This window comes from Pantherophis guttatus, chromosome 3 (assembly GCF_059756535.1).
Source record: "Pantherophis guttatus breed Tessera chromosome 3, ASM5975653v1, whole genome shotgun sequence".
NCBI classification, from domain to species: domain Eukaryota; kingdom Metazoa; phylum Chordata; class Lepidosauria; order Squamata; family Colubridae; genus Pantherophis; species Pantherophis guttatus.
In genome coordinates, this window is record NC_142065.1 from 45,462,661 (window position 1) to 45,488,268 (window position 25,608).

Genomic DNA, 25,608 nt, shown 5'->3' on the forward strand with positions numbered 1-25,608 from the left:
CACAGTTCTAGAACATTGTGATAGAAATATCTAGACTTTCAAAAGAGTGATGATTGCTCTCCATTAAGCAGGAGACAATTTTTCATGCCCATTTTTATACATGTGTTGCAATTGCTTCAGCAGCTTCTTTAAACCATATAAGCCTTAATCATTGGTCATGAAGTTCTTGCCCATTGCAAAGGATTCTGTGACTCATTCCACAATATATATATTCTGTTGCCCTATATAAAAATAATAAATAAATAATAAATAATAATAAATAAATAAATAAATAAATAATAAAAATAATTTATTCTCTTCTCCAAGCATAGCCAAATATCTTCTGTTCTAAGTAGCAGTACATCAATAACAAGACATGTTATTTTTCTGATAGACAGTCTGCTTTGGCAGAATCTCTTGGTAAGTGTTGAAAAATCTTAGAAATGTTAATGATATATTTGAAAAATAAGTCTCTGCTGAACAATCTCTTCCTAGAACCTGATGATTTCCTTGGTTTTACAGCACTGGGACGTCTTCAAGTACGTGACTGAAGTATTTATCCTGGTTCCAGCTCTCTTGGGGCTGAAAGGGAATTTGGAGATGACATTAGCTTCTCGCCTTTCTACTGCTGTGAGTATTTTGATAATTTGTCAAGAGAGTTTTTCTGTGAACACATTTTCAAGCAGTATCAGTCACTACAAATAAAAAGTGAAGCAGCTAAAAGTAATTTTACAAGTGAAATTTATCTACATTTGGGATTTATGTATATGCAACTGTTCTCAGTTTGATTAATGAAGCATTATAATGGCCAGTATTTTAGAACCACAATATAATTTCTACCTTGTTATGATACAGCTTAATACTACTAGGCAGTGAGAACAGAGTCTGTATGTAAACAGGTACTGTATTGTCATATTTTTTCTCCAGATATGGACAGGATATAAGAACAGTGTTCTAGATTCCCAATTATCCACCAAAAATTCACTATTGTTCATGTTTTCTTGCCTTCCCATTTAGTCCATGTTACTGCAAAACCTACTTATGAGAATTTAGAAATTCTTATGGAAGATATAAGATATAGTTGGAGGAGTTCAATAATGAAAGCATGGAGGCAGACAGCATGTCAGTTTCTTTTAAAAAATAGTGTAAACTCACATTTTGCTAATTTGCAGCCTTTCTTATTTTCTTTCTTTTTTTTCAGTTTTATACAATTTTTATTTTTAAATCTACATCAATATAAATACATGAACAGTGTAGTCTCTGGGTATAATTCATTTTGTTACAAATAATAATAATAGCATTAATATTTATTACATTAATCAAACTTAATTATTTTCTTAATTTACTTTTGTGCTTGACAAAAAGTTCCAAGATCACTGGTTGTATGACTACCTCTTCTTCTGAGATATGATGACTGATTTGATATTTTTGTAATTTTCCAGGACTTCTTGACTGCCATTATTTCAGCATACAAAAGCAGATTCTACTTAAATTTTAATATCGTAGCCTATTCAATTCTATAAGGTTGCATAATTCAGAGTAAACATTCTCCTACTGATCTTTAAGATCAAAACACCCCCCCCCCCAAAGTTACTTTGCTAAATAGACAGAAAAGTTGTAATAACCTATTGCTTGAGAATGATGGGTGATTCCAAGGTGATGAGCCAGATGATTAGGTCTTGGAAGTATCTCTTTATGTTGAAAATTGTGTTACTTGAAGAAGGGTGGGATTCTAATAAAATATTCTCAACTATGGATATTTGGTTTTTTTATGACAGCTAAAGCGGCAATCTATTTTTTTAAGGATGAATGGCTGACATATAAAAGCAATTTAGGAATCATGAGAGAAATGTAAAGTTGCTGGTGTATGGCACAAACTGCAAGATTGCAAATAACCTCAAAAGGAAATCTAAGTTTCAAAGTTAGAAGTGGGATGTTTTTGTTGTTGTTGTTTTAAAGTTGAGGTGGGGGAGGTGCAGGAAAGATCTGTAAGACACTGGAGCAGTTAAATATTTCTTAATCAAATCCATTCTTTTGGCCATTTGTCTCCCTTACTCCCATTTCCTGTATTCAGCAAATATCAGATGTAATTATATCTTTGCCAGGTTACTCTACTTCGACCATTTAGAAGACTTGTGAATGAAACTGGCCTGCCCAACATTAAGTAGCAGTATTAGTAAACTTTATTACAATAATTGGCCAATTCAAAAACAAATAAATTCTGCGACAATAAAAAGTATAGTAAAACTTAATAATTGTAATACCAATATAATCAAAGTGTGGTGTAGCTATAAACTTAGATAGATTCAGAGAAAGCTGATTAGATGGGGAATCATTAGCTGACATCGCACTTGTGCAATAGTGATCTAGCAAAATATTGGTTACTGCTTCAGGAATTATTTCATCACAGGGACAAAATCTTGGTTCAAATGGAATACCAATCAGTCAGTGATAATGAACACCAATGCTGAAGGGCAATCAATCAAAACAACTGGCCTATTAGAGTTCTGAAGGTACGCTATAAGAGAACTGGAATAGAAATGTAATAATGTTTGGCTTTCCATGGCTTAGGTCAAAATGTTATTAAGCTGTGATTTGTTAAGTAAGCCACGGGGACTGGCATCATATATGTTAACTGAAAACTGTTATAGTTTAGTGAGATTATGACCCCGGCCAGTGAATTGTCTGCCTATTTATAATGTATGATCCCAATTAGCAGATTAATTTACACTGATTTTAAGAAGCATCCTCAATTTGTACTCATGGTGTGAACGCTGCATAAATCTATGAATGGTCATTCCAGGGATGTGAAAACAGGTTCATATTTTTCACAGATTGTCTGATTTTGGCAAAGTATGATGTGAGTACTGAGTCATTGTGCTTGATAAAGTATGGCTTATCACTTAATATTACATATGAATATTGTCAAACATGGCTTATTCCACTGCCTATAGTTAAAAGTAAACACAGCTTTGTGCAATACATATGAACCTATAAATGTATTACCCTGGTTATTATAGTGCAGAAAATATTTCCCAACATTGAAGACTCCTTCATGTAATCATGCTATTGCTATTGTTTCTTTAGCAGTTACCAGATATCCATTATGGAGAGGGCTTTGGCTTACCCTGTACAAATGTTATAACCTTAAACCTACTATAGAACTCTCCAGTTGTTTCTTATTTGACCTTGACTTGAGAATTGTTTCCTTCCTCAGTCCCCCTCGGAGCTGTGCTTCTATGGAACATGAGTCACAGTTTGATCACTGAACCTCTTGCTGTGTTCCAGCAAAGCTGAAAGATGCTGGCAGCAAGAGGAGCTTGGCTGGGACACAAACAAAGCTTTTTATTCTCTCTCATCCTCTTCTTGTTGCTCTGCCTCTGCCATGGGGGTGGGGGAAAGGCATGTGCTATTTATTACTGCATTCATGTGTTGTATGAGGGAATTCCCCATACGGAGACCTGAATGCTTCCTCAGCGTTGAAGTCTGTGCAAGAAGAATGACTTCTAGCTTACCAATTACATCACGTGGGATTCAAAGGTGTTGCTCTTATTCACAATAAGGTTTTGTGAGTTTGAGCTAGCAGTAAGTTGTGATTTCGAAAACTATCTCTTCTCCCTTGAAAGGACTTAAGTATGTATGTTGAAATTACATGAACTCTCTTAATCAAAGCCTTCCAAGGGAAGCTCAACAGCCATAAGAAGTATTTTGAAGCGTCTTTTAAAAATCAGTTTGCTTGATCTTTATGCTGTATGCAAAAGAAGCTTAGAATTGCTTCCAGGTTCTCGTTTTATGTGCATTAACACTTCCAAAATAATTTTCTTGTGTTACTTAAGAAAGGAGAACACATTCATCCTGTACAGGAGATTAAACATTTGTTTTTACCAGTAGCCAAGTTATGTGGATCACTAACCTAATTACAAGAGAACAAGGAATCCCTGAGCCAAATTCAACAGTAGAATTAAATACAATTTTGTAAGCTGAATGACTTGTGTCCTATCTTTCTCTTTGGACCTTGCCAGATTTGGGCCTGCCAGCAGCTTTATGTGTCTTTTCCTCGGTAGCAGTTCTGTTGCTGGTGATGTTTTCTTTTCTGTTTGTACTGGTGAAACATGAAAGAAACATAAATGAGACAAAGAGCCAGTTTGCCTAGTAGACGGGCAAACATAAATGTGAAAAGGTGAATTATAGAAAGGTCTGGTAATCCTTCTTAGGTCACTAATGTAACATTGTCCCATTGTCCTATTACTCCCATGAGTAAGTGCTGCTCCTGTCCTGATGATCTTCATACATTCATATTACATTTTGATTTAAGATTATGTACTTGAGCCATTATATTTTATCATGGCTTGTTAATAAACCATTATGAACTATACATGGCCATAGTGAGTTCACCCAGGCTGAGCCAATAACAAGCTGTTATGGCTGAATATTAAATCTTCACCATGCCATTGTAGAGTGGATGTGATTCATGGTTGATGGCTGCTTTAATGGTTTTGTCTACATATCCATCTATCTTAGTCTAGCCTATATTCCATTAAAAGCAATAACACAGCAGGATTTCACTGGTTGAAATATTGGGAGATTAGGTTGATGGCTCTGGAGGTATGGAACTCATGATTTTAAATAAAAATAGCCATAATAACAATAATTAACCTGTATTTGAGATACACATACACATATTTTGTGCATATATTCATACAGTGTATATTTGGACTTGTGAAAAAAGAGAAATATTTGAATATACACTAATTCAGATGATCTTAAAAGATTAATATGTAACTGAAAGCAAGAGTTTTTCTTTTTGGATTGATGGACAAACAGCTGGAAAAAAAGTTATAGAACTTTATGCTACAATAATCTTGCTGCAGTTATCCTGTCTAAAAACAAAGGTGGAAAGATTCAGTGTTACCCACAAGGAGGAATGGTTGGTGAAGATGATGAAACTTGCAGAGATTGCTAAATTCCTTGATTAGAGAAAGGGTAATATATTTATTGCTGAATGGAAATGCCTTATGCACATCTTGCATGAAATAGAGAAAAATGAACATATGATTTATGATTTTTGATGATTAGAAAAAAATAATTATAGAAAAGAATTCTATTTGTAACCATAGAGAAAGAGGTCATTTTCTATTTGTACTTATAATTGCTATAAAGAAAATTGGAAACTACTTCTATTTTTTTTTTTGCACTGTTTTTTCCCCTTTCTTTTTTATTCTATATTTTATCAGTTGTTAATCTTTTTTAAAAAATATTTAATAAAAGCTACATTAAAAAGGAATATGATGAGCAAGACACTTGCTGAAGCAGTAAATCTAGAGTTATAATGATGAGTCTATCTTCCTATTCATAATACTTCTGTGGTTATCATACCGAATAAATTTTAAATAATTCAGGAAGCATCACTTCATCTATTTATTTTTAATCTATCTCTCTTTTGTAGGCTAACATAGGACAAATGGACACACCAAAAGAGCTCTGGAAGATGATAATAGGGAACATGGCTCTGATACAGGTGAATTTTGGAGAAGCTGACACTATTTCCTGACAGGGGGGCAGGGAAAAAAACTGGTAGGGGAGGAGAAATCCCAGTTTTCTACTACTGGGCAATTTCTAGATACATCTGTCATATAGTCATCCATTCCAAAGAATGTTAAGCAGTCTTTTGGCAGTTGCTACTGCCACAACCTAGAAAAAGTTTCTGTTAAAGTGTAATAGAAGACCGTTCTGAATCCTTTCTTGTGACTCAGCAAAAGAATCATGATTTATCAGTGATGGCAGGAGCCTGAGGAAGTACCGGTTTGAAGCAGTGTCGAGGCAGACTTAGCTAGGACACCCAATAAATTTTTTGTCGTCTGTCACCACAATTAGAATGACATTTGCTAGTCTCTGAAATGGTTCCATGTAAGTGAGAATGCAGTTTGCTCTTCATGAGGCTGCCACTGAAGATCACTTGGAAACTGCAACTGGAACTGTTATTTCAATAGAGTAACAACTATCTTTCAGAACCAGCACGGTCTGCCAGTAGATGGTAAGCAGGTGCAGTTCAAATAATCTGGACCTTTCTTATGTTGGGAACCATTTTTTATAAGTAGAATTTCTCTGTCTTAAGCAGTTTGGGTAAGATGATGAACCCCAATGCCTCCTGGGACTCCAAGGATGAGCTTTGCAATAGAATGGCTTGACTCCCAGAATCAGATTGAGCCCCATCCTGTTTTACTTTACTTTACTTACTTTATTCAAATTTCTATACCGCCCTTCTCCTTTCGGACTCAGGGCGGTGAACAGCCAAGATAAAAACATCTATACAAAACATCACAGTTAAAAAATAAAGTTAAAATAATTTATAAATTTGGCCCATAATTTAAAACTTGTCAATTTAAAATCAATATTAAAATTTTAAAACTAACCCTAAAATCAAGACAGACCGGCTAACTGGAAAAAATAAGTTTTTAGGGCCCAACGAAAAATCCGAAGGTCGGAGATCACTCGTATCTCTGGGGGTAGATTGTTCCATAGGGTAGGTGCCACCACAGAGAAGGCTCTCCTCCTGGGGGTCGTCAGCCGGCATTGTCTGGCCGACGGCACCCTGAGGAGGCCCTCTCTGTGGGAGCGAACCGGCCGGTGGGAGGCTATTGGTGGCAGAAGGCGGTCCCGTAAGTACCCTGGCCCTAAGTTTTCCTTTAGAAGATCAGTGAAAGTAGTTTTCTTCCATGGATGGGTTTTAACTGGATGACAGGATACTGTATACAGGTAGTCCTTGACTTATGACCACAATTGAACCCGAAATTTATGTTGCCAAGTGAGAAATTTGTTAAGTGGGGTTTGCCCCGTTTTATAACTTTTCTTGCCACATTTGTTAAGTGAGTCATTGCAGTTGTTAAGTTAGTAACATGGCGGGTAAGCAAATCTGGCTTCCCCGTTGACTTTGCTTGTCAGAAGGTTGCAAAAGATGATCACATGACCCCGAGACACTCCAACCATCATAAATATAAACCGGTTATCAAGCATCCAAATGTAAACCATGTGACCATGAGGATGCTGCAATGGTCATATGTGTGAAAAATGATCATAAGTCACTTTCTTCAGTGCCATTGTAACTTTGAACGGTCACTAAATGAACTGTTGTAAGTCAAGGACTACCTGTATTGTTTTTTATATTTTATTATTAATAATGGTTGTTATGATTTATCTTTGTGAGCTACCTAGTATGTGATTAATCAAGCAGCATATTTTTCTAATCAATAAACAAGAAATTGTGTTTTCCTTGCAAATAAACATGGCTGCATTTTCTAGGTTCAAGCAACAGTTGTTGGTTTTCTGGCTTCAATTGCTGCAGTGATATTTGGCTGGATCCCAGATGGACACTTCAGTGTTGGCCATGCCATTCTCCTTTGTGCCAGTAGTGTGGCCACTGCCTTCATTGCCTCCCTTGTTCTGGGTAAGAAATAAAAGCTTCTGTGAGAAAGAGATTTCATCTGCAGTTCATTGTGTAGTAACCCTAACATCTCCTTTCTATGGGCTCTAGGCATGATCATGATTGGCGTAATCATTGGTTCCAGAAAGATGGGTATCAATCCTGACAATGTGGCTACACCTATTGCTGCCAGTCTTGGTGACCTCATTACTCTGGCTCTGCTTTCTGGGATTAGCTGGGGCCTCTATATAGAACTGGGTAAGATTGTGAAGACTACATTGTTCAGTAGGAAATATTCCAAGCGTTGAAAGTATGAAAAAGGGTTGCGTGGTGAATGAAAGAGGCAGGAGATTAGAAAAATGCATATAAGAAGATGATTGCCGAAAAAAGGATGGATGGGATATATTGCATGATGTGTCTTTTAAAAAAGTAGTTGCAAAGAAAGTAATCAAAAAGAGCAAGGAAGGGCTATGAATAAAAGAGGCAGAGAGAATGCAGAGTAATTTTGATGAAAATAAAGAATTGTGTTGGAAGTGGGTAAAGAGTTGAAAAAGATCTAGCAAAAGGATTGGAATGAAAAATGTGATGAAATGATTAAAGTGAAGTAAGGGAATGATGAAAGAAGAATTTCAAATATCTCTATGGAAGCAAGAGTATTATGTTGGAGTTGTAATTGAAATGAAAGCTGTAAATGCTAGTGTTCAAGAACAGTGAACAATGGGAAGATTGCAGGTATAAATGGAACAACTAAAGAATGCTAAAAATAAATACAGTTTCTTATGGAGTGGCTGTATAATTTGAGTAGTGGGTAATACATATGTGGATTTATGTCTGATGATAGGAAGAATGTTAGCATTGTTCATATAAATATCTTGGTCTTCCTATGTTTGTTCTGCTTTGTTTTGTTTTGTTTTATTCTTGACTTTGGATAGAGTAATAATTCTTAAAGATATTAATAAAATACTAAGTAATATACCAGATTATCTGCTGGTGAAGAACTTTGAATTTTTCCATCACGCAGTATACAATAACTAAAAAAAAAACAGTTTTGCTCCACTGGAAAGATACTACCATTCCCTCTTTCTTTGAATTTACTCTATCAATTATCACTCCATGTGGTCAAGGTTCAATTAGAGTTAAAAACTCTTCCAACTCTGTTATCCTATTATTCAACCTAGTAGCTTTTATGTTTGCATAGTGATGTATATGTGTGGTTTTTTTCAAATATGGCCTGAATATTGTGGCAGTTTTTCTGTCATTTCTTTTTGTATAATATGGCAAAATGTTTCCCAGAGAAAGGGAAAACAGCAAGAGGTGGATTACAGTGGATTAGCTTGTTAAGTGAACCTGGAAAAATATTTGGCAAAATTCTGATTGAAAGGATATAAGAGGAAAAGGCTGGCTGTGAAGAAACTTTGGAAAGTACATTGTGGTTTTATGCTAAGCAGGGGGTGTCCAGACTAGATTTTGCTCTTTAGAAAGTCCACTGAGAAACATATGATAGAAAGGGAAAAAAAGACTCCTTGTTTCTTTAAATAGATATGTCTATTCTTCTAAATAGATACATATATAAAGCAGTGTTTCTGGTGATATTAGAACTACATTGGCTGGGTGCGTGAACTTATGGAAATATCTCTATCCAGATGATATAGCTACATATAATTTTCTGTCGCTCCAGTACATGTCATGAGATATATAACAGTATGTTGAATGCAGTAGAAATGGGATACTTCAGAAGTGTGTGTGTGTGATAAAACAAAAAGAAGGTCAGGAGTGAATGGATGCTTAATGAATAAGTGAAAGAAAATATGAAAGACATTTGTTGAATTGGTTCAGTCATTTAGAGAGAATGTATGTGTATTCAAATCACAAAACAAATATATGAAAGAATGAATACACCCAAAGGAAGAAGATGAGAAAGTTATAATTAGATGGAACTGATGAATGGAATTGATTAGATCTTCAGAAAATGAGAGGTGACAAATTTAAACCTAAGGTAAGGAAGTGGCATGTGCATATTTAATGTATTTATTTATTAGATTTTTATCTTGCCTTTATTACTTTATAGGCAATTCAAGGCGATACATACATACTCCTTCCTCCTATTTCTGCAACAACAATCCTGTGAGGTGGGTTGGGCTGAAAGAGAGTGGCCCAAAGGCATCCAGCCAGCTTTCATGCCTTTCATTTCTCATTAGAACTCACAGTCTCCTGGTTTCTAGGCCAGCACTTTAACCACTACACCAAACTGGCACATGGTAGAAACAAGTATAATTTTCAAAGATGGAAAGATATGAACAGGGTGAACATATTGATGATGTACCCTGAGGAGAGGGACTCCTCAGGTTACCGTCAGCCAAGTTATGTCGGCTGGCGACATCCAGGAGGAGAGCCTTCTCTGTCGGAGCTCCTGCCCTTTGGAATGAATTGTCCCCGGATATTCGTAACATCTCTGACCTCCGGGTCTTTCGCTGTGCCCTCAAGACCCTACTGTTCCGACAGGCGGGGCTGTCTAACTGAATGATTTTAAATTGGGTTTTAATTTTGGGTTTTAAAATTTGGCCAAATTTTAACTATGATATTGTATATTTATATTTTAATTCTGGCTGTACACCGCCCCGAGTCCTTCGGGAGAAGGGCGGTATATAAATAAAATTATTATTATTATTATTATTATTATTATTATTATTATTATTATTATTATTATTATTATTATTATTATTATTATTATTATGTAAATCTATTTAATGTCTTTTTCTTATCTCATGCCTTCCTTATTTGTTTTTTACTCCTTGGACATGATGTTGCTTGCCCTTAGAGGAAATAGTATAATGCATATATTACAAGTAATATCAGTCTTAATAATGGAGGTTTATTACAAATGTGGGTATTTGTTTCTGTATATGTAGAGGGACATGGTGGCTCAAGAGGGATGCGATGGCTCAGTGGCTAAGACGCTGAGCTTGTCGATCGAAAGGTCGGCAGTTCAGCGGTTCGAATCCCTAGTGCCGTAATGGGGTGAGCTCCCGTTGCTTGTCCCAGCTTCTGCCAACCTAGCAGTTCAAAAGCACATAAAGAATGCAAGTAGAAAAATAGGGACCACCTTTGGTGGGAAGGTAACAGCATTCCGTGCGCCTTTGGTGTTGAGTCATGCCGGCCACATGACCATGGAGTTTTCTTCGGACAGCGCTGGCTCTTCAGCTTTGAAACAGAGATGAGCACACACACCCCTTGAGTCAGGAACGACTAGCACATATGTGCAAGGGGAACCTTTACCTTATGTAGAACAATTGACTCTTTGTCTCTTCTGGGATTCTTCTCATTGAGCAATTGGTACCCTAGTAATGATCTTAGACAGGAGGATTAGTCCAACTGAAGCAAATGTTCTCTGCCTGCCTGCCTGCCTCTCACTTCTGAGATCTTCCCTAATGGAAAGAGAAAACTATCCAGATCGCATTATTTGCATATCAAGGGGCAATCTTAGCATTGCATTACCTGTCTACTCACCTTTCTGGAGAAATGGGGATGTGCTCAAGCACAACAGTACTTGCCTGTAAATCAGCATCTTCGGAGCATCCACAGCAAGTTAAGGAGTGAAATGTTTCCATCATCATGCTTTCTGAAACAGGTTTTTGGGATCAAATCTGAAATGTTGCATAGCTACCATATAGTAGTAAAAATTACAATTTGGTGTAGTGATTAAGGCAGCAGACTAGGAGCTGGGAGACTGTGAGTTCTAGTCCCACCTTAGGTGATCTTGGCCCAGTCATTGTCTCAGCCCCAGGAAACTAGCAATGGCAAGCCATGTCTGAAATCTTGCCAGGAAAACTGCAGGGATTTGTCCAAGCAGTTACTAGGAGACCATGCTGATTTGAAGGGACAAATAAATAAATAAATCTCCCAGTAACCCACAAAGTGGAAACTTGTCTGTGCAAATTGCAAAATGAGTGCTATTTCTGCCATTTCAGCTAAGACAATAGCAGTTATACTACATAAGTATCTTGTTTACATATACTGTAGGGACAGTATTTGAAGTTCTAAAATATAGGTGTGGGGTATAGACTTAGGAATCTACGTTCATTAAAACAAATTGTAGATAGTTTGTGTATTGACCTTAAACTCTTCTGCCTGTGGCTAAAAAGGAATGATTGTCGTCTTCTTTAGGTAAAATATGATACATATTTCACTTGCCACTTTGTTGTTCTGCTGCATCTGCCATGCACTGGTTGTTCATTCAAATCCTTGTTCTTCTTTCTATCTAGAAGACAAGCCTTATGTGAATCCCTTGGTGTGTGCTTTTTTTGTTGCACTGCTACCCCTCTGGATCATCATTGCTAAGCGGAATCCAGCAACCCAGGAGGTACTATATTCTGGCTGGGAACCAGTCATCATTGCCATGGCAATTAGCAGGTATGAATAGCAATAGCACTTAGACTCATATACCACTTCATAGTGGTTTACAGCCTTCTTTAAGCAGTTTAGTAGAATCAGCATATTTCCCCCAACAATCTGGGTTCTCATTTTACCAACCTCGGACAGAAGGAAGACTGAGTCAGCCTTGAGCTGGTGAGGATTGAACTCCTGGCAGTGAGCTGAATTAGCCTGCAATACTGCATTCTAATCACTGTGCCACCATGGCTCTTGAAGATTGCAAGGGTACCCTCCCCCCTTCATGATAGGGTATCCTGGGCTCATTGAGCTGAAAAGGCAAAACAGAAATTTGAATTTTTTTTGATTCAACATATTTGAGTCCATTTGAAGGTTGAAGTGTGTTAAAAAGCCCACTTAGATATATAATTATTATTTCATTTCCATATTTAGCCTAGCTCTGTATTTGTATTGTATACTAATTGTATACTAGATCACCCATGTCCCTTGGGTCATTGTTTCAGAGATATTTTCTTAACCAGATTCCTCAATGCCTTCAACAATGGCAGACCTAATGTACTTTAAAAATTCTTTAAAATTCAGGGAGATATTCAGATATGTACCGTGTTTCCCCGAAAATGAGACCCTGTCTTATTTTTTTTGCCACCAAAAAAAGGCACCAGGTCTTATTTTCAGGGGGGGATGGCGCCCACTGACTCACTTCACTTATGCACATGGCCCGGCCTCTTTTTAGCTGTCAGAAGCAATATTTTCCAAGCATCACAAAAAATAAGAAACAAGTTTTTGAGGCTGTACCAGTAATTCCTTCGTGCAGTTGGCTATTATATCTTCCAATTTTTTTTCAATGTTTCTTTTTTCAGCGTTGGAGGATTGATATTGGATAAAACTGTGTCAGATCCAAATTTTGCAGGAATGGCAGTCTTTACTCCTGTTATAAATGGTGAGCTGTTCTTCATTTTAAACAACCAACTTCAAGATATTTAACACTTGGTGAGAGAGATAGTGGGATATTAAATACTCAATTCCTGTATGTTGTGGGAATGAAAACTCACATGACTTATCTTGCATCTAGTCCATGGGTAACTATAGAAATTGCAGCTTTGGGAACTTCTTCAACTTTCTTGAGCCAGTGACGCATGATGGTTAGGATTCTGAACTACATTGGGAAGCTTTAGGATCAAATCCATGCTTAGCTGTATGTTATTAGGTGATGGACAGACACAATGTCTAATTCCAACCTACCTTACAGGGTTATTGTGAGGTTAAAAGGGGAGGAGGGTTTATATATATATATATAAATATATATATATATAACTATATATATATATAGTTAGTATTTATAACTCACCCCTATCCTGGAAATATACAATATCAAAGAAAAACATGATAAATAAATAGAAATGAATATCAAAAGCAGGAATTGACCATATACAAAAAAGCAAAAATAAAATTCAAGATAGACACTCGCTATCAGCTAGGATCAAAAGCATTTTGGAATAAAGGAGTTTTAACTTGTTATTAAATTGCAGCACTATCAGGACTACATGGATTTCTGAATATTGTGTATGTTGTCTTTTGCTCCTAAAAGAAATGAAAAATCTAAAAATAAAAAGGGGGCTAGAGACAGAACATTGCTAAGACAATTGGAGATCTTATATTTATGTGCCAGATATAACACCTTACATGTAACAATGCTTTTGCACATACTTTTGAACTCATGCTCTTAATTAAACGGCAGAAAGATTTGTATTGGGGGCAGGATACATTTCACCTGAAAGGGGGCATTTCACCTACCTTTCAAAGGTAGGTGAAATGAGGACCCAGATTGTGGGGGCAATAAGATGACTTTGTATAAATATACAAAAGTATGAAGGCTATTGCTTAACGCATTGTAAGCCGCCCTGAGTCTCCGGAGAAGGGCGGCATATAAATTAAAGCAAAAAAAAAGGATGGGAGGAAGAACGTAACTTGTAACTAACGTAATCAAAACTATTACAATAAAAGTCTGGCGGGAAAAGAAAGATATCAAAAGAGAATGGCATATAAGAGGTTACCATGTTGACTAATAGTATACATGGGCAGAAAAATTTAATATAGCTTCCTGATTAATTATCTTAGCTTAATGTAGCAGTTTGATATTTGTGAATGACCTGTACTAAAATGTTAATACAGGAAGTCTTTGGTTTATGATGCCAATTGGAACTGGAATTGCCATCACTAAGCTATGCTGCCATAAAAAATGACATCACGTGAGACCACTTACTGATAGCAGTCCTAGTTGCCATTGTTAAGAAAAAACCACATGGGTCATTAAGAAATGACTCCAATGATTGACCTTTGATTTTCTGCCAGCTTTCTCATTGAGTTTGCTTGTGGGAAGCCAGCAGGGAACATCAGAAATCTTAATCATGCGAATGTGGCTTGCTGTGACATGATTACAAGCCAAGTACCAAGCGCCTGGATCACAATCACGTGTTCAGGAGGATATATGAGTGCTGGAACTTTGAGGACTGGTCAGAGGATTGGTAGAATTGTACGTGTTCAGTATAATCATAAGTTTGAACAGTCACTGAAAGAGTGGTTGTTAAATGAGGACCCCTTTTCTTGGTAAATTCTATCAATACCTTGTAAAATGAATTAAAGTTGGGGAGTTTTCTCCTTCTTCCAATGGCTTGTATCATAGCACGCGTTGCTATTTATGTGCGAAATGATTTGGTCAATGCCACCTTAACTGAGTTTTAAGTCCTTAGAAAAGTGTTCATACATTAAAGTGCCAGTCTGAAGGTGAGTGAGGTAGTCTAGGTGATCCTTGTGTTTTAAACAGATGCTTAATAGAAGTGTGATCTATTTGGGGAGAAATTGGTTATTGGCAGATTCAAAAAGTTAAATAAGAGGAAATGAATACTAATACAACCTTGCAGAAATCTCCAACTCTCTTTCTATGGGTCCATTTGTATTCTCTTCATGTGAATGGCATAATAGTTGTAAAACATATCTTCCAATTACGTTATTATTTTGAAACACTCAACCATGAATTCTGTCCATCACTGATACGGTATTGCACTTCACAGTGTTGGAACCACAGTAGAAATTGGATGTGCCTCCTATAAGATAATGTAGATCTTCCCATAAGAAGTGATGGTGATCAGCTTCAGATTGTGCCAATCGTCTGCTGTACACAAGTATGGAAGGAATTTCTGGAAGAAATTGATGCTGAGGAATCACTGGCACCAATACAATTGATCATATTTTGTCTCTGTTTTCTTACAGGGGTTGGTGGCAATCTGGTGGCTGTCCAGGCTAGCCGCATCTCCACTTATCTCCATATGAGTGGGTTGCCTGGAGAGAATTCAGGGATAGCCCCCCGCAAGTGTCCAAGTCCCTGTAGCACTTTCTTCAGTTCAGGTAGTTAAACATGCTTTGTTTGAATACTTCTCTTTGAATCAGAGGGAGGGAGGGAGGAAGGAAGGAAGGAAGTTTATGTCATGGCTAGATTAAAGCCTTTGGGACATGTAGTTGCTGATGTTGCCGTGCAAGAAATGAAGATAGAGTTACAGTGCGAACATGGAAAGTAAGAAACATGAACATGGGAAAGCTCAACTCAGTGAAAGGTTAAATGAATTAACAACAGACTGACATTTTAGGCCTTAAATTGGCCTAGGACTGAAGGCCTGGAATTGAGCCCTTCAGTCAAAAGATTGCACTGATTAGTATATAAGACATGAAAAATAATAAAGGAACAACGTTGCTTTTATAGTTAGTAAGGACATAGCAAGAACATACTTGGCTACAATAGAATGCAATGTCTTTAAACCCAATTGAGTAAACCTAATTTAAATCCAATTAACTAAGATTAAGTGCTATAGATAACCAGAATAAGTGCTATAGATAACCAGGTCAGAACTCCGTGGGTTTCTTTCATGAGCTTCTGTTTCCCTGCAAACAACAAAACAGAAGTTCATGGGAAAAAAAGATCTTACCTCTTGCCACATTTCCGTGTTGGGATGCCCCACCTCTCACCAGCCAGCTGGTCTTTGGGTCTCTGCTGCATATGTGTGCATGCACACGCATCTCGGCACATGCTCATGCACATACCTTTCAGTTTGGGCACTCGGTGTCTAAAAGGTACGCCATCACTGCCCTAGAATCTCCCAGGGTATCTCCATTAGGTTGATAGTATGATAGTATAAGTTTAGTTTGTCAAGAAACTACCTATATGGAGTAAGCAAATAAATTTGCCTGAGTTAACAATTTTTCATTGTTCTTGGGCTACCCAACATTTGGTGCCCATTTTTGGAGGCATAACATCCAGTTCTTACAGAAAGATTTGGATAACAGCTGCATAGGTCTTAGTTGTAGAGTTCAATGAAATACATTACACTGTCAAATTACAATGGTAGGATATTCTTTATAGTATACAATTCTGACAAATAGTCCCAACAACGAATGTACATTTTCCAACTTATAGTTAAAACAGAGGCTGGCATAACAACGTAGAGAAGTTTCCTTTCATAAGTAGCATATGTCAATTTAACTTTATCCATCTCATCAGCAGATGTGAATTCCCGGTCTGCTCGGGTGCTTTTCCTTCTGGTTGTGCCAGGCCATTTGGTTTTCCTTTACACCATCAGCTCCATGCAGGGAGGCCACACTACCCTCACTTTGATATTTATAGTTTTCTACATGACCGCAGCACTTCTCCAGGTAAGAGTTGTCATCAGTTGCCTGGCTTATCTTGTCAGAGGGGATCAAGACGAGACAAGATGTAAAGAAAGGTGTCTTTTACCACATTTGTGGGCAATTATTTTGGGTCAGGAGCCAGATTTTATCCCCCTGCTGTGTCAGAGAGAGTGGGGCCAAATGTTTTTGACATATTTTTAAGCATGATGGGGGAAGGGGGCTTTTAATGGTTCTACTCACTTTGGGAGACATACGGATAATCAGAAGGGCAAAGTTATTTTTCAGAAAACGATCTATCCATTTCCTTGAGAGCATCCTGTCAATGGGCTCTTTTTTTTTTTTTTTGTCTATCATGGGTTTCAAGGATTGTTTCAGATTTCAATGTTAAGTTCTGTAGCGACATAGTTTGCATTGCAGCCATTACACTGCAGTGTAAAAAAGAGAATCAGTGTAGTAGTATAGTTATAGTTTTGAACTAGAACTGAGAAGAACCAGATTCAAGTCCACATTCAGCCATGAAACTCACTGAATCTTTGGACCAGATGTTGATCTTTAGCAACTGCGTATGTGTGCCTTGGGTATATCTTGTGTACTATTAAGGGAAAAAGCACTGTTTACAACATCTTAAGCTCTTAAGAGGCAAGGTTTACACCTTAACTAAAATAAATACAGAAATAAAGTAGCAAAACTTGCTTGAAATAAGTTAAGATAATTTGTAATGCATATGAGAGCCAGTTTGGTCTGGTGGTTAAGGCACCAGGCTAGAAAGTGGGAGAGTGTGAGTTCAAGTCCTGCCTTAGCCATGAAAGGCAGCTGGGTGACTTTGGGCCAGTCATTCACTCTCAGATCTACCCACCTCACAGGATAGTTGTTGTGGGGAAAACAGGAGAAAAGTGCATTGGGTATGGTCTCCAGCTTGAGCTATTTGTAAACAAACTAAAAAAAGTTAAATTGCCAGAAATGAGGCTAAAATATATCAGTACAGTCTGAAGTTGTGTTCGTTGAGCTTAGAAGTGCCATGCAATAAAATTACAATCCAAGTTTTTAAAGGAGTAATTTATTCTGAGGCACTAATATTCCTTATATAAGTTAACTGCATGTGTCATGTGGTACAATGCTAGCTTTGATGTTGAATACGTGTGAGACTAGAAGTAGAGCTGTATACTCCTCTGTACTGGAAGTATTTTCCCCTTTTTTGTATTCAACTTTTCATAGCCAAGTGGTAGTAAAAATTAGATTGCCTGCAGGGAGCAGGGATGTGAAGCACACAGTGCACTCTTACATAAATTGCTTCTCTCTGCCTTGATCATGCCTTCCTTTGTCTACCTGGTAGTAAACTGCCACATCAAATAGAATAGATATTGCACAATGGATGCTGGAGAGGCCAATTACTCTGAGCTGCCTCAGTAGGATCTTGGCTTTGCATGATTCTTCATCAACATTGGAGGACGGTGATATTGTCCCAGGATGTTTCTGGTTGAAATTGGCTTTCCGTGCCTGTGGAAGTGATTGTTAAATCTTGAAGTTAATACACAATTGAGTTAAAATTTAGAAAGCAAGGCATAGCTCTTCTTAAAAAAAACAGTAGATATGGCTAATAAACACAGCTCATCCAGGGACTCTGTTGTGCTTGCATTTGAAAAATTCGAACAGTGGGCTGTAGCCCATTCCAGGGACACAGTATAATTTTAGGGCAGTACTGTTGTTTCTATATCAATTGCCTGTAAGGATTAGAACTTTTAAGTGTGTCATAGTAACTTTTAGATAGTGCCTGCTGAGGTGTAATAGCAAGTTGAATACAACTGCTATTACCGTCTCGCAGCATGTATCTATTTATGAAATTTTTATCTTTCCAAAAACTATCTGTCCCCAAGGGATTAGGTACAATAGGTGAAAAAATATTAACTCCCTCTTGCAGGCTTACATCCCAAAGACGGAAAAGAAAAAGAATAGGAGGAAAAATGAGAAAAGCAATCTCAAACATCAGCTCTTAAGTTAACCTATTGGTGAGGGGATGTATACAGTATCTCTCTTGAGCTCTTTTTGTCATTACCTTATTGAAACACTTGTCAGAAAAAACATCTTTGTCATCTAGGAGGTAACATCTGAAGTTGGGCCTTCCTTTCAAGAGCAGATCTCTCTGTCCACTATTGAACAGAAAAAGCATAATTCCATCTACAATACTCTTCACTGTAGTATTTACAGGTAGTCCTTGACTTAACCACAATTGAGCCCAAAATTTCTGTTGTTAAGTCAGACATTTGTTAAGTGAGTTTTGCCCCATTTTACGACTTTTCTAGCCAGAGTTGTTAAGTGAATAACCGCAGTTGATAAATTAGTAACACAGTTGTTGAGTGAATCTGGCTTCCCTATTGACTTTGCTTGTCAAAAGGTTGCAAAAGACCTTGGGACCCAGCAAGGGTCATAAGTATGAGTCAGTTGCCAAGTATCTGAATTTTGGTCACAAGATCCTGTGGATGCTACAAAGGTTGTAAGTGTGAAAAACGGTCATAAGTCATTTTTTCAGTGTCATTGTAACTGTTGTAAGTCAAGGACTACTCGTATATATATCAACCAAAGTTATGATCTAAAATAACTCAAAATATTTCTTTCCCAAGTTTATCAATGCTACAAGAATTGCATGCATTTTTATAAATCAGCAGCCATGAGTCCAGAAGGACCCCCAGGTGACACACACCCTGATTGCAGTGCCACCCCATCCAGCACTAAAAATGGAAAGTCCCCAGGACCAGGAGGTGCAGAAATCTTTTATAGTATATGATACAATTAATTTTAAAAAAATATAATTGATTAAAAAAAGAGAAATGAAACCAGCACTATTAAACGGCTTGAAAAAATAAATGTATTTTGTATTTCTTTATAAAAGAAAGTAAAGTAAGAAATGCATGTTTTGCATTTTTTCCTAAACTATATTCTATTACTACAGTATAATAATTATTTATTCCATAATTTTGCCCTCCACCAGAGAAGACAGAATTAATCATTAATGGATCCGTACCGATGGAGAAATCTAGCAATAGCAGTAGCACTTAGACTTATATACTACTTCAGAGTGTCTTACAGCCCTCTCTAAGCACTTTACAGCATATAGCCCTCAACAATCTGGATCCTCATTTTACCCACCTCGGAAAGATGGAAGGCTGAGTCAACCTTGAACCGGTGAGAATTGAACTGCCGAACTGCAGCCAGCAGTGAGCAGAAGTAGCTTGCAGTGCTGCATTCTAACCACTGTGCCACCACGGTTCATTTACAACACAGGTGCAAAATTCAATCATGTCATGTGACGTATTGCGACATATGGTGATGTTTTTTGCCTTTGTGGAGCCGGGGTGGGTGTGACCTGCATGTGATGCATCTGTCCCAGGGGCCGCCAGTTTGACATCCCTGAATTCTACAAGGTCCTTTCCCACTGTTGAAGTAATATAGAGGACTATAGAAAGTAGTCTTTACATCTGCCTTGGTGTTTGGATCTAGTCATTGCTAATGTGACCATTATGCTTGTGCCTTTCAGGTTCTCATTCTTCTTTACATTGCTGACTGGATGGTTCATTGGATGTGGGGTCGAGGCCTGGACCCGGACAATTTTTCTATACCTTATTTGACAGCATTGGGTGACTTGCTTGGAACAGGTCTCCTGGCACTCAGCTTCCACATCCTCTGGCTAATTGGTGATCGGGATACTGATGTTGGAGACTAACAGCATCCTTCCTCAGCTTCTTCAGTCCTCAGTTCATCTCCTTCAGTCACATTCCCCTGCCCCCATGAAGCTTTGTTGCCACCCTTTGTCGTTCTTTGGGACTTTAACTTTGATACTAGATTCTCATTATTTTCAATGGGAAATTTTATGTGGTTTATATTTCAAGCCAAGTGTGTACAGGAGAATTAGTTTTTAAGAAGGACAAAAGAAGAAGAAAATGTATAAAGACAATCACCAAGTGCAATTTCAAATGGTTAACTATTTATATATAATAGACATAATAGAGAAAAATTGAACAACAAATTTTAAAGCAATCCACCTTCCTCCATCTGTACCCACTTAAGGCATAGATGGGTGTTTTTCCAGCTTGGCATCTTCAAGATGTGTGGACTTCAACTCCCAGAATTCTCCAGCCAACACATCTTAAAATTATCAAGCTTGAAAAACGCTACACTAGGTATACAAGGCTATCACTTGTGTAACATATGTATGTGAATAGTTAAGATGCAGCTGGTAATTGGTTTGTTTTTAAACTAGGCTGATATTTTTCATCAGTTACCATAATTGGTATCAGGTAGTAGCAAATAGATGAAGTGTTTTGGACACACACATACCCCTCCTTGCTTATCCTTGATAGTATAATAAATCTAATTGACCAAAAGACAGGTCTTTATGGATCTGAAAACTTTCAATATATGTGATTGAGACGCTTGTTAATGTTTTGATGCCAAATCATGATACTACAATTGAAGGCAACTCTTAAGTGTTTAGCACTTCCTCAAATCTACAGAATTCAAATAAAATTATTAAAGTAATTTGTGGGATGTTTCCCAGAGTTGACCTGATGCATTGTAATGTCAAGATGGAGTTGGTTCTTTTGAAAAGCCTTCACATGAAATACAATTAGAAATTAAAGCTCCTCACACATACATTTCATAGTCTTATCTTGAAGTTTAGATAAGTATACAAACATTGTCTTGTCTGTATAGTGTAGTTATAAAAACTGGCAGGTAGCTCCTGCATGGTAGCGAAATCCAATATTTTCAACATAAGTTCTGTTTTCTAGGTCAAACATCAGAACATCTGTAATATTGCATTAAATATATAAATGCTATTATTATGAATCTGAAGAAATGACATTTATTTTATATATTTTTTCATGAAAAATGAGACATTAAGAAGACATTAAGTCTTAGAATTGTAAAAACCACACTGCAATCACATAATTTGGATATTTTGGATAGCAATTGAATCTGGAAGCAACATATCAGGTTCTGTAAGTAGGGAGTTTTGATATGAAATACACTCTTCTTACTATAGAGTTATTTAGAATTTATTTTATCACACTATTTTGCTTGTATAAATGGAGCTTGAGCATAGGTAGCTCAAAATATTTAAATAGGGAATGCCAAATTAGTTGCATAAAATGATGTGAAAGGGGGATCTTTTTCATTTTATTCAAGAATGCAAATTAAGATTCTGTGCTGTCCCAGAGAGAGTGGAGGCCTATTGTGCTGTATGTTATTTGATATTGAACTCAACAATATAACCAAAATTGCTGGGACACCTACCTCTTTTGTATATGACTCACTAATCATATACATTTCCTCAACGCAGAACTCTATTAAAGCTTGTTTTATTAAAAGTTCTCTTGTTTCGGCTTCTCTATAATCAAGGATTGTTTTCGAATACTTGTTTTAATTACCAATAAAGCTGAAGTAAGTAAGGAGGGATGGACCAGTGTCGACCCTTGAAATGTCCTAGGTTTGACTTACTACTTTCAAAATGCATAGGGCTACCAGATACGGATTGCAAAAATCCAGAACCACCAGATGGCAACAAACATTTAAACTTCTTAACATTTCTTTTCTGTCTTCTTGTGGTTGCCTGGGAGGTTGCAGTCCTAAACTTGCTCAAGTAATGAAACTAAATGCTTGTGGCTTTCAGAAAAGTGTTGAGTCTTTTTTGCTGGAGACGAGCTGTTATCTGGAATGTAACAGCAGCTTTCCTGCAAGTCTTCCTTCAAAACAATGTGGTTGCTACTTACCAAAATTAAAATTTGGAGTGGAAGTGAATATAATATATTGTGTTCAATATATTCCACAGGATCTTATGTAGATTGCAACTATTTTTAGGATAATCCTGTGACCTACTTTAGTTTACAACCTGGGTGCTGCCATAACCATATTTTAATATGTCATCAAGGGAGGCTTCAAATTCATGCTTCAATTGTTTGTGAGTTAATCCTTCTGTGTGCATGATGCCTTCAGTAATTTGGAAGTAATGGATATGGCTGAAGATGCTGTTCTTGCCTGTCATCTGTGAATACAAGAATTGATACTGTGAGGTTTCTTCAGATTTCAGTAGGTGCAAATGCTTAGTTTCTTCTTAAGAAATGGACTTTTTCCAAGTAAGTTACTAATTACTTTCAAAAAAGTGTACAGGTTTCATCCTATCTTAAGCATTAAGTTGTAAGCTTTTTAAAGAACTTTCATCTACCTTATCTAAATGTCTAGTTGGATGCATTCATTTTCATCTAACACTCTAGGCACTTTTCTTATATATGTGTATAATACCACATAAACATTTTTCTCTCTGATTAATATCTGTCACTAGATCTCATTAACAGATGTATGTCTCCTAGTTAAATTTAGTCTCTTTCATTCAAGAGCTGAAATGTTTGTGCTGCTTGGATGAGATCCCTGAATTGCCTTGACAGTGGTAAGGTGGGAAGCAAAGTGCAAGTGTATGAACAGAATGTTGTAAAAAAATAATTTTATACTCATGAGTTGCACTCAAATGCATGTATATTTAAACTTGGCTGCAAATGAAAATTAAGCTATTGGTTTATACCTTTACTCAACAAAGAAAACAAATTCCTTATTTATAGTTGCTGTAATTGAATTGACAAATGCCAATTTAACTGATAAATTATATTTGGTAAAATAAATATTTACATTTATTTATATCGTTTTTGGTCCTTCATTTTTATCAAAAGATTGTAGCTGACATTTTAGCTGCTCTTTGTATTAATAAGCCAAAAAGACTAGGCCACATTGGTTTCCTATAGTTTTACTCATTGGCCGCTTTGTCCTTTATTTCCAAACTACATGCTTATTTTAGGAATTACCGTATTTAAAGGAGGAGACACATGTGAGTGTTGTTTAAAACCTCAGAAAAATACACCTTATCCAAATTAACTTACATATCTTAGATTATGTCCCTCTGCTCAGGTTATGATTGAGTGGTTATGTTCCATGACGTCTGTGTCACACTCTTCTCTTTCCACATTTCCTAGGATTATGGACTTCTCAAGGGAATTGAGAATTTTTGGACCTATATAGTGTCACGGTGATGGCAGTAGCAGAGGTAGCCAAGCTTTAATAAATGTTTTTAGTATCTAGGAAATTCTTTTATTAATGTTTCTAGTAGATTAAGAATAAAGCAAGTTAGGAATGTGAAATGTACAGCCCCAAATAAGGACTGGTTCAAAGCTGCCAAGGACACTGACTTGAACTTTACTGATTTACAAACATGTTATAAGGGAAAAACCACATCGCCTGAATATATAAATGAGCATTAACAAGTTCATTAACATTAACAAGAAATTATGGGATGTTACATGCTAGAGCTATTGTGCATATACACTACATCAAGAGATGTGTCAAATGATTTAACCAATGAAAGAACTCACTCCAAAGTAAGTATGTTTGACCTATATGTAAAGTAATTCTCCACCTTTTGTAAATTGCTCCTCTTTTGGCTGAGTGGCCAGTGAGGTGCTCTCTCTACTTATGTAATAAATAAAGAGCAATTTAATCTACCTTTCTGTCTTAGAGTCTATTTGGGCAAGGTATAAAGGGATAACAGACCTGCTGACATTTATGGCTAACAAACAGGAAAACTATTGCTTGTATGACTCTGACTTTGTTGCTAAGGACCAAGGATTATGAACTTTAGATCTGTTTCCAGTGGCAATATCTCAGAATCCTCTCACATGGTCTCAATGCTCAGAGCCAAAAATGGTTATGTTTTAAAAATTTAAACAAAAAAAGAACTTTGCTCCCCCATAGGGGATTTCACCCTGTAAAGCTTCAAAATAATAAAAAAAAGTGTTGCACACTAAATCCTGTGAATATGTATATTAGAAATATTTCAAAAACTAAGGATAGGCAACACACTCCTGTGTTTCCATGACCCAGACAATCTTGAGTAGCTGTTCAGCGGCTGCTAGATTAGTTTAGGAAATATATTTGAATTATGGAAAGTTTTGGAAATCTCACCCCAGGGATCTGTACAGCTGAGTATTTTGTTGTTTTTAGAAGATCTTAAAAAACAGTTTTATTTCAAGTGGCCTTCAACACTGGCTAAGATTTATTGGCATTCATCTTGGGGAAAGAGTTAATTTATTATTACTACTGTTCATTATCATTTTGATTTCTTCAATTCCCTTTATTGGTTTTCCAGAAACTTAAAAATCTTTTAAGTGTTTTGGAAACCCTTTTCCTATGTATATGTTTTCTTTGCTTTTGCTATTGTGTCTTTAAGTTTTTAGAGAAGCAGGGCAGTTATCATTTGTTGGATTAAGCTAACCATGGATAATTTTGCTTATGTATTCTGTGAGAGTTGTTTTGATTGTGGCAAGATAGAGGCATGATAACTAATGATAGAAATACATTTAATATACCCCCCCCTTTGGTTAGGCTATAAGCATTGTAACCCAAATAAACAAAAGGTGGGAAAATGCAAACAATAATACAAATGTGAGGAGGTGTGAGAAAAGATTTATCAAAAAAACACTCAGCATGGCTGTGAATGAAAGTAGGATTCCACCACTTGGAGAAAAAATTTAAAAATATGCCAGTCCATGGGTGGGGGGGGGGAGGATGAATAAGGATGAAGCAATACATGGATGTGTCAAGAATAAGAATACCATAGATTGTCAAGATAAAAGGATAGAGGTTGCCAGCATTGAAAGGTACAGAGTATAATGAATGAAATTGATATAAACTAGGGTGAGCGGACTCATAGGGTAAACAGGAGAACATGACTTCCTTTTTGTCCTGGTATGCAGGCATAGCCTTAAAAAGAAGCAGGGGTGAAATCCTGCAGGTTCTGACAGGTTCTGGAGAACTGGTAGTGGAAATTCTGAGTAGTTTGAAGAACCGGCAAATGCCATCTCTGGCTGGCCCCAGTGGGGTGGGAATGGAGATTTTGCAATATCCTTTCCCCAGGAGTGGGGAGGGAATGGAGATTTTGCAGTATCCTTCCCCTGCCACGCCCACCAAGCCAAGCCCACAGAACCGGTAGTAAAAAAATTTGGATTTCACCACTGAAATGAACCATTATCAGTCTTTTTGTGTATTTCTTCCTGAGAAGCTTTTCTGGAGATGCTTCCCTAATAAATGCTAACTGCAAATTA

General features: G+C 36.9%; 1 protein-coding gene across 2 annotated transcripts in view; it reads left to right on the top strand.

Annotated features, from left to right (window-relative positions):
• The window catches only part of SLC41A1 (solute carrier family 41 member 1), a 34,691-nt gene extending 11,543 nt beyond the window's left edge, over positions 1 to 23,148 (top strand). The window contains exons 3-11 of one of the 2 annotated variants that reach the window (XM_034414398.3): positions 502 to 609; positions 5,426 to 5,497; positions 7,279 to 7,423; positions 7,511 to 7,657; positions 11,662 to 11,809; positions 12,649 to 12,728; positions 15,059 to 15,193; positions 16,341 to 16,492; positions 20,001 to 23,148. In XM_034414398.3, the coding sequence (XP_034270289.1) occupies positions 502 to 609; positions 5,426 to 5,497; positions 7,279 to 7,423; positions 7,511 to 7,657; positions 11,662 to 11,809; positions 12,649 to 12,728; positions 15,059 to 15,193; positions 16,341 to 16,492; positions 20,001 to 20,186 (1,173 nt within the window). In that variant the 3' untranslated portion in view covers positions 20,187 to 23,148. The remainder of the gene's footprint in view (positions 1 to 501; positions 610 to 5,425; positions 5,498 to 7,278; positions 7,424 to 7,510; positions 7,658 to 11,661; positions 11,810 to 12,648; positions 12,729 to 15,058; positions 15,194 to 16,340; positions 16,493 to 20,000) is intronic. The other variant, XM_034414399.3, reaches the window with a different exon arrangement.
• Positions 23,149 to 25,608: the final 2,460 nt, after the last annotated feature.